Source organism: Strongylocentrotus purpuratus, unplaced genomic scaffold (genome assembly GCF_000002235.5).
Source record: "Strongylocentrotus purpuratus isolate Spur 01 unplaced genomic scaffold, Spur_5.0 spur5_scaffold_21, whole genome shotgun sequence".
Taxonomy (NCBI): Eukaryota; Metazoa; Echinodermata; class Echinoidea; order Camarodonta; family Strongylocentrotidae; genus Strongylocentrotus; species Strongylocentrotus purpuratus.
Genome location: NW_022145607.1, coordinates 31,477,632 through 31,493,577, shown reverse-complemented (window position 1 = coordinate 31,493,577; position 15,946 = coordinate 31,477,632). Strand labels below are relative to the sequence as shown.

General features: G+C 36.7%; 1 protein-coding gene across 2 annotated transcripts; it reads right to left on the bottom strand.

The window, feature by feature from the left end:
- Window positions 1-348: 348 nt before the first annotated feature.
- On the bottom strand, window positions 349-15,707 carry LOC580851 (oxygen-dependent coproporphyrinogen-III oxidase). Of its 2 annotated transcripts, none has more exons than XM_030994512.1 (15): window positions 15,613-15,707; window positions 14,750-14,857; window positions 13,737-13,803; window positions 12,993-13,094; window positions 12,384-12,431; window positions 11,735-11,809; window positions 11,024-11,142; window positions 10,295-10,364; window positions 9,353-9,475; window positions 8,361-8,472; window positions 7,536-7,615; window positions 7,070-7,149; window positions 2,999-3,025; window positions 2,428-2,530; window positions 349-1,897 (listed from the first exon to the last, which is right to left on the bottom strand). In XM_030994512.1, exons 2-15 carry the CDS (start codon window positions 14,782-14,784, stop codon window positions 1,811-1,813), a joined length of 1,128 nt encoding a protein of 375 aa, XP_030850372.1. In that variant the 5' UTR covers window positions 14,785-14,857; window positions 15,613-15,707; the 3' UTR covers window positions 349-1,810. The 2 variants fall into 2 exon arrangements, with proteins under 2 accessions (XP_030850372.1, XP_030850373.1); XM_030994513.1 differs by lacking the exon at window positions 15,613-15,707 and adding an exon at window positions 15,087-15,196.
- Window positions 15,708-15,946: the final 239 nt, after the last annotated feature.

Here is a 15,946-nt window from a genome sequence, read left to right as displayed (position 1 = left end):
AAAAAGGTGGGGCTTGAAAATGTCTTCAAGTGGGAAAATAATGACTATTAGTTGTCAAATCGACTTTAGGGCTATACAGCCCAAAAGTAATAGTCTTGATTTTCAGACAATTGTACCGAATGGTCATACATTTTATGCTGCGCAAAGATTTAATCAGTTTGATCTTGGCCATCACAAAAAGTGGGTTATTGATGTAGACAAATGCTCACGTATCCTTTACAACTCTTTTCATGTATGTTATTACCAAAGAAGGAAAAAAGCCGGTCAGTCACTCAATAGTGTCTGACAGTGAAGTCTAGCAAGTAAACGGGTTTCCTTGCATAATTTGAATATGAGGACACTGCTAACGTTTAAATTTCACAGATAGGACATACATGACATATTCATAATTCCTGCAAAGTTCTACAGAATTTGAGGTTGGCTGCAAAAGGGACATAGTACCTTTAACTCATGAATTTGTTCTCAACAGAAACCATAACTTAACAGAACGCATATCATGGAACACTACAACATACTGATGTTAAATAATGAATCTATTGTGCTAATATTAATAATAATAATGATAAGATGTCCAATTATATTGTGTGGCTACTTTACAAATATACCCCAACTGTAGCTTAGCCGCCCCGATATTCAAAGGCACTAGCGCGTTCAAAGAATTTCTTACTAGCCAGTACCCATTTACTTCACCTGGGTGGTTAGTGGCAAATTTAGTGTAATTAACTTGCTTTAGGATATTCGTGCAGCGGCGGGACTTGAACCGCGAACCGTGTGATCCACAGTCCGATGACGTATCCACCAGAGTTAGACAACAACACCTATTCTAATATACCTTAGCTTGGTATACTTTTACTATTCTCCAATGCCATTCATTATTTTATCATTGTATGAATTCATCTTTATGCATAATTTGTTTCCTTCTTTCTATCCATAGGCCAATGTAGTTCAATACATAGTGCTTGTCACAGTATATCACACAGTCTACCTTCAAATTCCATGATCTTTGGCATACCTTCAATGCTCATTTCTGTTATATCATTACGTTTATTATCATCTGTCATTGTTTATATTATGTGAAAAGAAATGAAAAACTTATTCGCTCTGTATAGAGCTACTACTACCACCTTGTTACATAATACATGGGTGCTATTCTGAGATTGTTAAATGTTTATTTTTAGGAAAAATATTTCTATTGTCAACACAAATCTACAATTTTTACAGCACTTGGTAATGACTCTGCATAGGCAGCTGTGTATATGGAAGACACACATGTATACAACTTTAGCAGAACATTGCAATTCAAAATTTGTTTACTGAGGAATTATATATCATTTCATTACAATTGTAAGAAAAATCAAGATGAATACAATTTCATAATACCACCTCTAATCATTCTCACGTAAATTGTATCATTCAGCTCATTCACACGTGACCCAGTAAACTGCCATGGCAATTAACATCATTTTACTAATCTAATCAAGAAGGAGGAGGCACGTGGCTCGATGGTAGAGGAGTGTTCTCGAAACCAAGTCAATGCGCTAATGCCCTTCGGTAAGGCTTTCATCCTCATTACCAAGTCCCTCTGTAAGGACTTAATGCCCTACGTCCCCTAGTTGCTTACTTACAACCATACACATGCTTTATTAGCAGTCGGGTAAAAGAAACAAACATAAGACAACATCGTTTTCAAAATACCATCTCAACTTTTTTCTCTTACAGACGGTTTACCAGGTGAAGTGTGAACGAGGCTTTAATCATTGGTTTGATGTCTTGGAATCATGATTGCACATTGTGTCAGTATAATCTTCACTCAGACCCAGTCCTTGGGATTCTTCAGGATTTCCATCAACTTGGCCTCTTTGCTGCCCTCTTGTGGTGTGTGCTTGTACTGCCATTTCTGTGGAAAGGCAAAGATGACAACATGACTTTAATTTTCATAACATCTGTGTCCTTGAAATTAATTAATTAAAGATTGAAAAGTCAATAGACATACAATCTAGAAATATCACTATAAAGTCAATTAATCCATGAGAGTTCATTTTAAAACATTTAAATAGTCAATCAATTAATTCATTTATTTTTACGGAATTATTTGAAATAACAAAGTTATTAACATTTCTCTTTCAAATTCCATCAAAAACTCTGTTGAAAGATAAGTTTGAAATGGTAGTCCACAACTGAATTTTTTGCTTTTGATGTTGTTTTGTTTTTAGTTTCCATATCATTTCCATATCATGTGTTTGTATATTAGTGAAGTATGATTGTACAAGGCCTAAGGGCCTTATTTTTGTAGTTCCCCATTTCATTTTCAAATTTTGTGCGTGATTTATTTGTATCTATATCGATTGTTTCTTTAATCGAGAATGACATAAATAAAATGAACAAATGTGTGAGTGAACAAAATTTACAAAGTGGGTTATTGCTAACCGCTGTCTGAGGCAGTGACATGAGAATACTCTCAATCCTTGCTCCAGGGGTGAACAGGCCAAACTTGGTGCCACGGTCATATACAAGGTTGAACTCTACATATCTGTATTTCAGGAAGAGAGGGAGAGAGTGAGTGTGTATGTGTGTGTGTGTGTGTGTAAACAAAGAGACAGAGTAAGATAGAGAGTGAGTTAGAGAGAGACACATAGAGAGAAAAGAGATGGACAAACAAACAGAAAGAGATAGAGAGACAGTACAAAAGTACACTAAACATTCATCCGATTAAGTACATCTTGATACAGTGAGCTAAAAGTCATGCCCGTTCTCTTTATTTTCTAGCAGTTTTCTCACCTGCTCTGACAACTATAGAATTCCCTACTTTTCAAGGATAACAAGACTTGCTGTTTTACCATTAAAAATCCTGTTTGTTTGATCAAAATGGTGAGGTTTTTTTTTTACATACCGGGTAGATGTTGTTTATAACACATAAGAACATGAAAAATGGCCACAAAACGGCGGATTTCATGCTTTTTGGCAATTTGTTTTACTGAGTTAGGAATGACTGCCTTACCTTCCTCTCCTCAAGAGCTGCCATTGCCTGAAAGTAAAAAGATTAATATGAAAAATTAATTTACCTTATTAGAAAAATGATAATAATCAACAATTGACATTGATCACTAATGTGTATTATACAACCCACTCCTAGATTCTAATGAAATGATTGGTTGAGCAGAGTCATGTGTGATTCATTTTTTAAGCCTATCATACGTTTTTTCATTGAATAAGCGTGCAATAGTTTACAGTCCCATCCAACATTCGCAAATGTGGATTCTAAAAACACAAAGCGGCGATTAACTATGGTCGTTCGAAGTTCGAGATATTTCTTGAATTTACGGGAGCGTCTCTTGCTGTTATGACTGACACAAAGAAAGAGCTAGATGAAATTTGATGCTCCCCTGAGGAAACCAGATATTGAAGAAAACACCACGTAAACAATGCAATCGATTACATATGTCCTTCATTGACATTTCAAAGCTGAAAAGAACTGGGATTTATCTGATAAGAATGAATTTCCGGAGAACTATAATATGTGTTGATGGTCGTTTTGAAGAAAGAAGGAAAGGAAAACACTGAACACAAACACCAAAAATTGCCAGATGATAAGAATTTTTTTTTGGCGAGCAGAGATTTGGATTGCACAGCAGCTTCTGGACTCCAAAATAAAGTGTTTATTGACACTATTTCGTATTTCTGTAATCAGGGAAAAGAAAATCTCTGTGAGCTGAACGTGACTGACTTTAAAGTTAATGAGGATGAAGATGGAACAAAATTTGTTACCAAGAGAGACCACTTGCCGCGTAAAGGAGGACGAGTACTCAAGCCCTGGCAGATATGAGATCAAAGCTAGTGACCGTTGTCCTGTGATCTCTTTCCAGGAATATGTCTCAAAACTCAATCCCATGAATGATAACTTTTGGCAAAAACCAAAAAAAAAAGGTGTTTGAAGATCTTGACTGTTGGTATCACAATGCTCCATTTGGCGTAAACACACTCAGGAACAAAATGAGAGAAATTTAGAAGAATGCAAGCTGCAGCCGTGTTTACACGATTCATTGGTGGTAGTGGTGGTGGTGGTTATTGTACCTGACTGCTAAGAAAGCATAAATGCTTGTAAGTAAGCAACCTGACAGCCGGCGGCTTTAGGTCCTCTCCGAAAGACCTGGTAGTGAGGATTAATGCCTTACCAAAGGACACTAGCGCATCGACTTGGTCTCGAACCCGGGTCACAGGATTACGAGACCACTGCTCTACCGACTGAGCTATCGGGCCTATTGCATTAGAGCGACCTGCATAACTGCCCTTGACTCCTCTGGTTTAGCAAGTCGTGACATCATGACAGTCAGTTGACAAGGGTCTGAACATTCCATAAAAAACTACAGTATAACCAGCCAGAAGAGAAAAATGGAAATGAGTGTTGATCTTTCTGAGAAGCTCTCAAAGGAATCTCATCTACTGCGACAAGACCAGGACCAACCGAGCCAGATTGAGACCAAATTGGATCTAGATCTAATGACACATCTGCGAGTTCAGTCTCTCTGGATCTGGTTACACCTCCTTCTTCCCTGGAGGAAAATGTGAACGAAGCTTCGAGTTCACAGAATTCAGTGAACATCTACTGATGTGAACACAAGCCAAAGCTTCAATTTGGCATTGCAATGGCCACATCCCTCTGGCTGTCATAAGCATGATTCATTTGTATACTATTCTTTTTTTTGTTTTTTTTTTTTGTTTAATACACTGGTGATCCCCACCTTAAAAGCCCTTGAGGCTTTTTTCGGGACACCCTTTTCTTTCATTTATTTGTATTACTAGCTCATACATGTATGTACATACTCTGTTAACCTGATGTAAACATGAAATTATGCATGACATACTGTTAATTTTTTTTTTTTTAATTGTACATATTGGAAGAAATAAATGAGAGCTATATGCTCTCTCTCAATCAATTTCCATGGTTGTGTTGTTGATATCTACACAGGCACAGCACAGCCAATTGGTCATGGAAAACAACTTTGTCTTTGTACCATTATCCATAAACGCTACATGTACATGCAGTAATTTTTGGGGCTATTTTTTGGCTATTTTTCAACTAGCTCACTGCGTTCAGGATTTTGTATTGACTATTGTTTTTTATTGTTGAACTCATGAATTTGCCTGCTGTTTTTTTTAAAGACAAGACTTTTTATTTGATGTAATTGTGCATCTAAACTGAAGTTTTCGGAATTGACTCAGACTTCTAAGTTAGCTCACTCATATTGGATAATTTGGGGGTACCGGTAAGTAAAGTAGAGAGAGAGAAATTTGTAGAACACATGTAGATTCTGGATTGATCTAGATCTATTTTTTTGTTGCATAAACCAAATGATGAATGTCTTTATTCATTCATTATACGGCTTTTTGCGATAGATACACACAGCTTCAACTCAAGTGCGGATAGATCATATAATGAACTCATATGAATCAACTTAACCTTTCAGAACTTTCCAATCATCTTCGATATACAAACTGTTGTCTAGACTTGGAACTCACACGTCCTAGTCTGAAACGGCGCTACCCCATCAAGAACGCGTCATGCAAGCAAGTTATTTGGAACACAGAACGCGAACTTCTACACGCGTGGATTCAGAAAATACAGAGAAAGATCAATGCATTAAACAAAAGTATTGAAGTCCTTTCGTCATCACTTAAGAACACCATCACAGAAGACCTTTACAAGGAGTTGGATACTCAGTGTAGAGCAAGACAGGAGCGTACTTTTATGAAGACCAAGGAGCGTCACATCAAGAAATTACATCTTCTTGAAACAAGATCACAAAACTGGAAGTCAAAACCCCAGGAACACCAACCCAGGAATCAGCAACTTGTGGTGAACCTATCTTCCAAGGTATTGAAGAACAATCCAGTGTTCTGGTAGAGGGATTGAACTTTGCTGTCTCCTCTCCATCCATTTCATCGGACGACATCATTGCCAGCACTGTACAGGTTTGTTATTAATTACCTGTAAATGAGGCTAATTCTCTCCGGTCTGAGGTTGCCAGCATTTTGAAATCTGCCAAACCCCCAAGACCTAACCTCTCTAGAACTGATAGTTTAGCATTTAATAGTTTGGCTAAGAAAAGAGATCTTATCGTTCTTTCAGCTGACAAAGGAAGAGCTACAGTTATTTTGGACGAGAAGGATTATCAAGAGAAAGCAGAACATTTGCTCTCGGATACTAAGACTGATACAAGACTCAAGAGGGATCCTGTTACTAACAAGTTAAAATCTACATTAACTACATCTCTAAGGGAACTAAAGGACAAAGGGCACATTGAAGAGAAGACTTAAAGATGTGTCTCTTCCTCCAACTCATGTCCATGCACCACCCCCAGGTTTGATGGACTTCCTAAGGTTCATAAAAATAATGTTCCACTACGATCGGACCCATTGTCTTCTCCATTAACTCTGTCTTGTATGATCTTGCTAAATATCTTGCCGAAATAATTCAACCTATTGTTGGCGGTACAGATAGACATATTGTGAACACCTCTGATTTTGTTTAAAAAGTAAAATCATGTCAGTTATTAGCAAATGAGAAACTGGTGAGCTATGATGTTAGTTCACTCTTCACTAGTGTTCCTGTCAAACAAGCTGTGGATGTTGTGATATAGAAAGGTTGCAGGATGACCAAATCCTTGATGATAGAACAGATTTAATCTTTTAAGGAGGATAAACAAGACAACCTAGTAGGACTACAGGAGGTCATGGAGAAGACAAAGACAAAGGCAAACAGGCAGGCACAGAATACACAGAAAAATTGAGAACATGCAATGATGAGAATATATGTATATTTGTTTATTTGTTTTACCTGACTGCTAAGAAATAATGTGTATGCTTATAAGTAAGCAACCAGGGAACCGACAGCTTTAAGGTTTCACTGAAGGACTTGGTAATGAGGATTGAATCTTTACCAAAGGGCTAGTGCATCAACTTGGTTTCCGAAACTCAGGACCTCCCAGTTACGAGACGACTGCTCTATTACTGAGCCATCGTCCGTCATTATGTATGTAGATGACAGTACTTCATAATTGGTTGTTCTTACCTTTCTTTATATCCGTAGGGATCTTTCTGGTGTTTGTCAATGATGGGAATGTAGCAGGGCAGGATGGCGGTTGCACAACTCTGAAATCAAATTTAAAAAAATCAAAGGTGCCATTTTTAAAAATCCACAATAATGAGATGCTACATCAGTATTACAGGCAGCACATAAGATTACATACTCAAAACATCAAATATGAGTCAAATTAAAAGTAAGTTACAAAAAGAAGGTTAATTTCTCTCTGAACACACAGAACATTAATGAGTTTGCTGAACATGGTCCTATAGGAAAGAAAAATCAAAGATTTTACAGAGCTTTAGGAAAAATTCAATCAGAGGAAAAATCTTAAATGGATAAATAATTAAATAAGTAAATAAATTTGATAATACAAATTAAAAAAAAAAATTAAAAAAAATTAATGTTTTTATCACAATACAGTCATCAATTTAATTATTTAACGTGTACTTACTTTGACAAAAGAGAATGCCTTTTCTTGAGTTGGTTGATCAATGTCGTCAAAGAATATACCGCCAAGACCTCTTCTCTCTCCTATGTATTGATATTAAAAGGACCATGATTAATAAATCTTTAAAGTTTATATGCAGTGGTGAAAAAGTATATTCTGTGAGAGTATCTCTTTATGTTTTGAAAATAAAATGTGGTAATATTTTGTTTGTCTCTATAGTCTCTAAATATACTGTTTTATAATACCTCGACACTCATATATACACTAAGTCTTGGAAACATGTTTTTACACATTCCCTCCCCACACAAAATGAATACATTCCTTCCTCATTTAATCAAGACTTCCTAATACAAAACAAGGAGAAAGCTGCTCACATGGAATACCACAAAGTAGTGAATTTATGTCTGATCGATTACAAATTGAAATCTTGGAACATATAGTATCATAATAATAACATTCCCATTTATTTACAAATATACCCTACTGTACTTAATACAAAGTATCACATCATTATCCTAACTGTAACTGAGCCCCTAACTATATTAAGGGCACTAAATCATTCAAGAAATTCTTCCTACCAGGTTTCTTATTTACTTCACCTGGGTAGAGAGTGACAAATGTAGATTAATGTCTTGCCAAACGACGTTAGTGCCAAGGCACTACTCGAACCGTGGACCGTGTGATCTATAGTCCGGTGACACATCCACAAGATCACATCACCGCAACCATTAGCATTATATCATAATCATTATTCATTATAGCACTTAGAGACTTTGGTGGTAAGTGCTTTATAAGCACTGTTTTTATTTTCATTATTGAGGTGCTCACCTCTATGTTCGACTACAAAGTAATTGTCGCACCACTCCTTAAACTTGGGGTAGTACTCTGGGTCATGGAGGTCACAGGCTGCCTTCAGCGTTCGATGGAAGTGGGTCGCATCCTGGGGGTACGATATGAAAAAAATAGCTGTAAATTAGATATCAAGTTCATTTTTCATTTTTTTTTTTTTTTTCATTTTGATATCTGTGCCCCTTCTTATTAAAGGTAAAGACCGGTATTGGAAACGCCCCAATTTCAAAAAATGAAATGGAAGCTCTCATTACCAATCATGTGAAAGAATATGTTTTGACTAATACATGATGATAAAAAATTTGCCGGGAAACCGCCTACTAATTCATATATTTGGTAAATTTGTTTCTCTCATGGTCTGTGAGAGATATATGGTAGTCCCATATACATCTTTCTCTGTATAGTGCTTGTAACTTTACGAAGAATGGGCCAAATTTCATATCATTTTGATGATTCCAGAACCTTGCAGATGCTAGACGCTAAATGATCAACCTTTTCTGATCGATTCCACAACGTTTCTTTCACAATGCAATCGCATGACCATAACTGGTCTTTACCTTTAACACTTGTGATCAATTACAACTTATTGGCAATTTATATATATCGGAACTATGTACATAAGATATAGGTGACTGCAAACTTGCAACTGATAAGAGCACTTACAATTGATTTGGATCAATCAAACTCTTTATTATAAGACAGGGGTATTTGCCTCTCAATACATATACATGTACATGTATCATTACTACCTTTGTGCCGTATCAACTACTTCAGATGACAGTTCATTCATGCAGACCTGTCAGTCTCTTTTCAAGTTTTGAAATACATTAACAAATATATTTTTGTTTTAACATCCTCAACATGAACATATTTATAGTGAAATACTAGGATATTTTCATGCCCAATTTAAGGAGCACCTTCTCCCCCCCCCCCCAAACAACCCCCCAGTGAGACTCTGCCCAAATACTTACTTCTTCATCTAGATAGTAGGGGGTCAGGTCTGTACCCCCTCCGAACCACCACTGGGACTCCCCGTCTTGCTCCACTTCAAAGTAGCGGTAGTTGAAATGTAGCGTAGGTATCATGGGGTTGCGCTATGAAAAGCAGATTAAAACAATAAAGTTTGACTCCCCCATGCTTAAGTCTTCATCTACAGTTACCAACTAATTTATTCATACCCCTTTTAAACTTGATTTATTTTTGTATTTTTCGTAATTTAAGAATGACAGGGGGACTGGTTGAATAAGAATCTTTGTTGAATACTTTTGGATGTAAGGTTTAATATGTCACGTTGTCAAGAATGGATATAAATTGGGACAATTCAAATTTTAACATACTTAACAAATTATTAAATATGGTAAGGTATGAATTATTTAGAAAACTGTATATATTAATGGGGTTTGTGATCTGTACCCCTGACAACCTGGACAACCCCATGATTGAATCATATCGGTCAAGCCCCAAGTTACATTGTAGAATTGTCAAACTCAAGTCTCACTAACATAACTACAACCTATGCAGCTCCCAAAATACTCTATACTATCATTACATAAAAAGACTCCATATTATCGTTTAAAATAATGACTAGGCGAGTCAATACAATCCATTGTCCTCTAACAAAATAGATGGGACTTTAGAATTTTCTTGAATAGATCAACAGATGAAGCAGTCTTCACAATAGTAAGTATATGGTAAGTAGCGTGTATGACAGATCTGAGGATTTCTTCATGTATATCTTTAATATCATTATCAGAATATATTTCTCTTCAACTCTGCATGATCTTTATAAGAATTCAAAGAAGGCTTTTCATTCACACACTGTGTGAGTTTTCCCTGTCTCACTGAAAATATGTTGGGTCAGTTTACAATTCAGAAGACTAGCAAAACATAAGGAAGACATAATGAATACATACTGGGTGTACAACTGAGCTGATGCCTGTAGCGAAGAATGGGAGTTCTTTGCCTGGTGTTAAGGGCTTCCCTCTGAAAGAAATGTACAGTAAGATCAAAATATTATGTCTTATTAGTAATCAAAGAATAAAGCAATAGTTTAAATAAAAGCAACATAAAGGTGCCATATATCTGTTGACTTTGGCACTCATCGGCCTTTGTCAGGAGCTCCATTCCCTGGTCTTTCATTGTTACCACTTTACAGACAATGTCAATTGTTATTGTATAATTGTGTTAAGTGGGGGCAGCTGCAAGAGCCCTATCTCACACCCCTGGGCAACGTATCTGACACAGCCGGTTGTAGCAACTACTCCGAAGATCAATTTTATTTTAAATTAATCTTGATCTGAACATACATTATATAATTTTAAGGAAATTATATCATTTACATATATAAAATATTGTACAACTTATTTAGACCCTCAATCATTACATGTTTAGTCATTCAAATCAAATACTTTTGCAAATTCTTCCCCCACCCAGGCCCTGTTTCATAAAACTTGTTATCAATAACAAGTTACAATAACTGTTAGCTACTGAAATGGTGACATGCGATTGGCTGAGAGGAGGTTGTCATAGAATTTTAGCATCTTTTTATTGATAACAAGTTTTATGAAACAGGGCCCAGATCATGATCTTGGAGTGTATGTAGGCTGAAGTGTGGAGAAAAGAAGACTGGTGATCCTATCTACCTTGCTCTCATCTGTGCGGCTGCTTTGGGCGACAACTTGCCATGTACCACTGAGATGTTAACACCAGCTCTCTCAAAGACTTCCCCATCTTCCAGGATGCAAGTGATGCCTCCTCCTCCCTAAAACAGACCAAAGAGGAAAATATCCTTTTCACAAAATATTATTATGGCAGCCGTGCTAAAGCCAGGGTAATAATCAGGAGCGCCAGGAGGGTCAAATCTGACTGACATGAGCGCTATACAAGAACCCACTGTTATTATTATTACCGGTATTATTAATTATCAGTAAGAGCTCTGAAATATATACAAGATGCAGGATTAGAAAAAGCAACATTTTTTGTTGCAGTCTCATAGGATGCTTGAATTTAGAACAGTTTTTGTTATTGAGGAAAATAGCTATCAAATCATTAAATTGGCAATGTGTTGAACATTTCCAAATGACATTTCCCCATATAATAATAGATGTGATTATGTCCCATTAATTTGCCTCACTTTTCTTGCCGAAACGACACAATATTACACCTGCTATACCAAATTATTTGATTAATTCGACTTTCCAATATTTCTGGGCTTGTAAAGAACTTCAAAGCCATCGTAATTCATTGACTGCCAGCAAGAAAATAATTACTACCATTGACAATACCATTACTATGATACCATGACTATACTTTAAACATATCCATGAAGGCATAGTCATTATGGTCATTCGTACCTCGGCTCTTTCCCATCTGTCGATCTTGAACTTCTTCTCTCCTTCGATTTCCTCTAGAGCTTTGCAGATTTTGGCCTTTCAGAAATAAATAGAATATCACTGAATAATATTTTACAAAATGAAACAGCATACACTAAGGACACATCAAGCATTTAACACTATAAAGAGCTGCCTAGTACCCATGCACCCCCCCCCCTAAAAAGAATAAAATTACGACCCTAAAATTTCAAAATATCACCTAAGGCTCACGCCTACAGACTCTCAATTTTCATTTGTAACCCTGGGAGAAAATTTAAGCCAGAGCCCTGTATATAGTCAGTATTTTACAAGCAATACAGTCTTCTAAATCAATATAAAAGAGCTTCTGGTTATTTATATGTGATTTTCTAAACGAGTACATGTATCTTTCAAAGAGACCCCTCTTGGCTATTAAACTTTAGATTTTACCTTAACAGGAGATCAACAATATGAGATACTCAGCATGTTTCTTCTTTTCTTCATCCCCTTTTCCCTTCTTTCCTCCTTTCCTTTCTTCCACTATTTCCTTCCTGCTTCATCTCTCCTCTCTCTCTCTCTCCCCACTCCATATCCTTTTTCTTTCTCTTTCTCTCTCTCCCTCCTCATGTCATGCAACATACCGTTCACGTACCTGTGTTTTCATTATGAATAGCTCCATCCTTGCTCTCATTTTATCCTCCTGAAACAGTCACATAAATATAATAAATGCAAAATGATTATCAGTAAATCAACAAACCATGCTACAAATGTATTAAAATCATGCTTGGCAAGCTTCCATCTTAAAAAGTCTGAACATTATTGACAAAAACAGAGACACTAGTCATTTATCAGCTTCAAAAGCAGTTTCCTCTTGACTAATTAACCTGTTTACAAATGAATTCTCTCATTCCCTACACTAAACCAAGAAACCTCCAACTTCCAAAGTAATGGTTTAAAGATTCACAATCTACAGAAGTAAACCATATTGTGCTTGATTGAGTGAATTGAGTAAAGCAAATATTTACAGCTATTTTTCTGATTAAAAAAAAAAAATGCTTAAATAAAGAAAAGGAAGGCGATGTTTTCATTTATGACAAAATGTGTTCACTTTGGAATTAACAAAGATTGTACCTAAAACTACCTCAGCAATTATGCTCTGCGATCAATTTCTTACACTGGAAACCATGCCTAAAGGGAGTTTATGCCTGGAGTATTAAAAGAATGTGCACCTTTACGAATATAGGCCATCAGGGTATACTACCTTTTCTAGAATGCTCAGATCTGTGATAGGTTCTGCCATGAGTTCTTTAGCCTGAGCAGCAGCAGATGATCCCAACGTCGTCTTGGCCAGAACCAAGTTGTGCTTGGAGCAGAAGTAGAAGAAAAAAACATTTTTTACTATATTGCAACCCATTAGACAGGATCTGATTTGATATAACGTGTATTTTCAATATACTTCATCCTAGAAAACTCTGGCTAAGTATTCAGTGGGTTAAACAATACAGGATGCAAAATTTTAATCAACTGTTTGCAAAGAGCTACATGTAGAAAAGCAACGTCTCTTGATTTACAAGTTAAGTACATACATTTTTTTTCTCTTCAAGTTTTGTTTTTTGGCAGTTGTTTTTATCCATGATTAAAGTTGCACGGAAGCTAATATTTTAAGATAAACCAAACGGCTAGAAAAGACCAAAGAGTTCAGGTAATATATCTGGAGGATATATGGACATTATTAGAACAAAACTCGGCCGTTACTTTTGGAAAATCTCATAGAGAAAATAGAAGAGCTGAGCAAAAAAAAAATATATAACTCTCAGATAAACTGCTTTTTAGACCCCTTTCCCTGATCCTTTTTACTCAATCTTCTTTCAGAGCATTCCTAAAAAAATAATGAAAAATTATTTGTTCACAGCTTTGCCATCTTTTATGATTTCTAGCCCTGTAACTTCTGTCTCATTTGTCGTGCAGGTCACATAAAATGTTTGTCTATACCTATATGAATTACCTTCGTCTTGTAAGCCCCATGGCAGATCACCCCTCCTCCTACCACTGCGCAAAAAGCTCCAACTTTTCTGTTTTTCGTAATAAAATGAAATAAAAATAGTGACTTAGTCTTTTATTGTTATTCAGGAACAAGAAACAGGAAGAAAAGAGTAATTTTGTTCAAAATGTGCATTTGCAAACAAGCACTTTATTTGTTGTTGCAGTTTCTTGTACATACTGGAAAGAAAATTCTAATGTCCGAGTTATTCTATAGCTTGATAACATCAAGCTTTAATGGTTGAGACAAGAAGAACATAGCTACAGCTTTGTTGGCATAAACATAGTGGTGTTTCGATCAAGAAATTTTCAGCTCTAGACTATATATACATGTATCTGTACACATAAAAGGCACCTTAAGATATGGGAATATTGTTCTAGGGTCTCCTATTTAGTATTAAAAGTGCATTTCACCTGGGTTGTCACCAACTCCAGGGAGCTCCGACGCCAACGCCAAAGGTGTCGGAACTCCAGATGCAAAATCTGAAACAAAAAATCAAACAGCGGTTGTGGCGACATTTTTCCTGAAGTGTGTAACGGTAGTAATTACAAATTCTGACACGACTTGAAACAACAGAGCAGTGTTGAACAACCTTGTGCATATTCAGCTTTTTCGAGCGAACGGTGCTCTATAGCATGAATATTCATATTTGCTGCACAGCTACCGCGCATGCGTACTTTCTCTTCGCCATGTTGAATCAACGATACAATGGCTCGGTTTAGGACGAGGAATCACCCCTTTTCCCATCGAAGACTTCTTCAAATTATAACTTCAAGTGTGGTGTCACATGCCCAGAGGAGTCGAAAACACTGTAAGTCAGAATTTGTAATTAATACCATTACACACTTGAGAAAAAATGCCGCCACAACCGCAGTTTGATTTTTGTTTCAGATTTCGCATCTGGAGCTCCGACGCCTTTGGCGTCGAGCTCCCTGGAGTTAAGTGGTCACAAGTTCTTCATAGAGGAAATTTCTTACCGATATTTAAGGAGAAAGCTCATTCTTGTTGCCATCCTTATGTATGATAGTCCAGCACCGTAAATCTAAAGAATGCAGGCCGTTTTCCCAGACGTATCAGTGGTCAACCTGAGAAAATTAAAAATATATTTTTGAAAATTGCAATGTACAGGTAGACTACTTCAGGGCCTGGGCCTGTATTCAATTAAATACTTAGCATTAGTAAGAAATTTACTAAGTAGAATCTAAATGGCAAAGTTAAGTAGACCTAGGGTCTAAATTACTTATCTCGTATTTCATTCGCATTTTAGACTTACATGTATACTTACGTAAGACAAAATCCAAGTAAAATACTTACTGATAAGCATTGTGACGTCACACGGTCAATCAAAAGTAATGCGCAATTGATGCGTTATAATAAATGCGCGCTAATATAATTGTGCGCAGGTTATAATACTGCGTAAGAAAACCATTTGCCTGCCAATCAAGGCCCCCAATTGGCTTAAGTCTGGTAATGGTATGGAGTTGGCTAACACCTAGGGTCTAGTGCAATGCTAGAGGTCAATACGCATTAGCATTGACTCTCTATGCTTTAGCTTTCTTGGAGTGCCCCCCCCCCCCCCACGCTCGTACATGCATATATTTCAGTGCATGTGTGGAGAAAAGGGACGATGCGCCGATGCACTTCTAAGTTCTAGCCATAGGCCTAGGCCTACACGTTTTAGTACACCTTTATCAGTGAATGGGACCGTGTAGAATCCAAAACCGCATATGACCCATCAAATAAACTACAATATAGATATCATCGAGCAATACTCTTCATGTCATTAGCAATATCAAACAATCAAAATACGATTCGAGGAATAAAAACGGTGCAATGTTACCTATTTTGAGATATTAAGCCCACTTTTATGCCGCTGTCCAGAAGACTACTTTTGCTAGCCTTGGTCTCAGCCGTTTATTAGTCTAGACGTAGTCGTTGACCGTGAAACGTTTATGATTCCTTCAAATTTGCACGTACGCCGCGGAAAGATAAAAATAGATGTTTGTATTGTTAGGTATTAATATTACCCTGCAACTCTACAGGAATTTTGAAATTCAGTTTTGTTTAGTTTTTCTCTAAATCTATCTATTAATATTTTGTGAATGAGAAACCAAAACTGGGGGGGGGGGGGGGGGGGGGGGGGGGGGGGGTTGAGCACTAATATGTATATTTTT

Coding starts and splice junctions, on each gene's coding strand:
- LOC580851 (XM_030994512.1), bottom strand. CDS start 14,784: ATGGCAACAAGAATGAGCTTTCTCCTTAAATATCG. Junction 13,095..13,736: donor ATGGGGCTTACAAGACGAAG/GTAATTCATATA, acceptor TTCTGCTCCAAG/CACAACTTGGTTCTGGCCAA. Junction 12,432..12,992: donor ATCTGAGCATTCTAGAAAAG/GTAGTATACCCT, acceptor TGACTGTTTCAG/GAGGATAAAATGAGAGCAAG.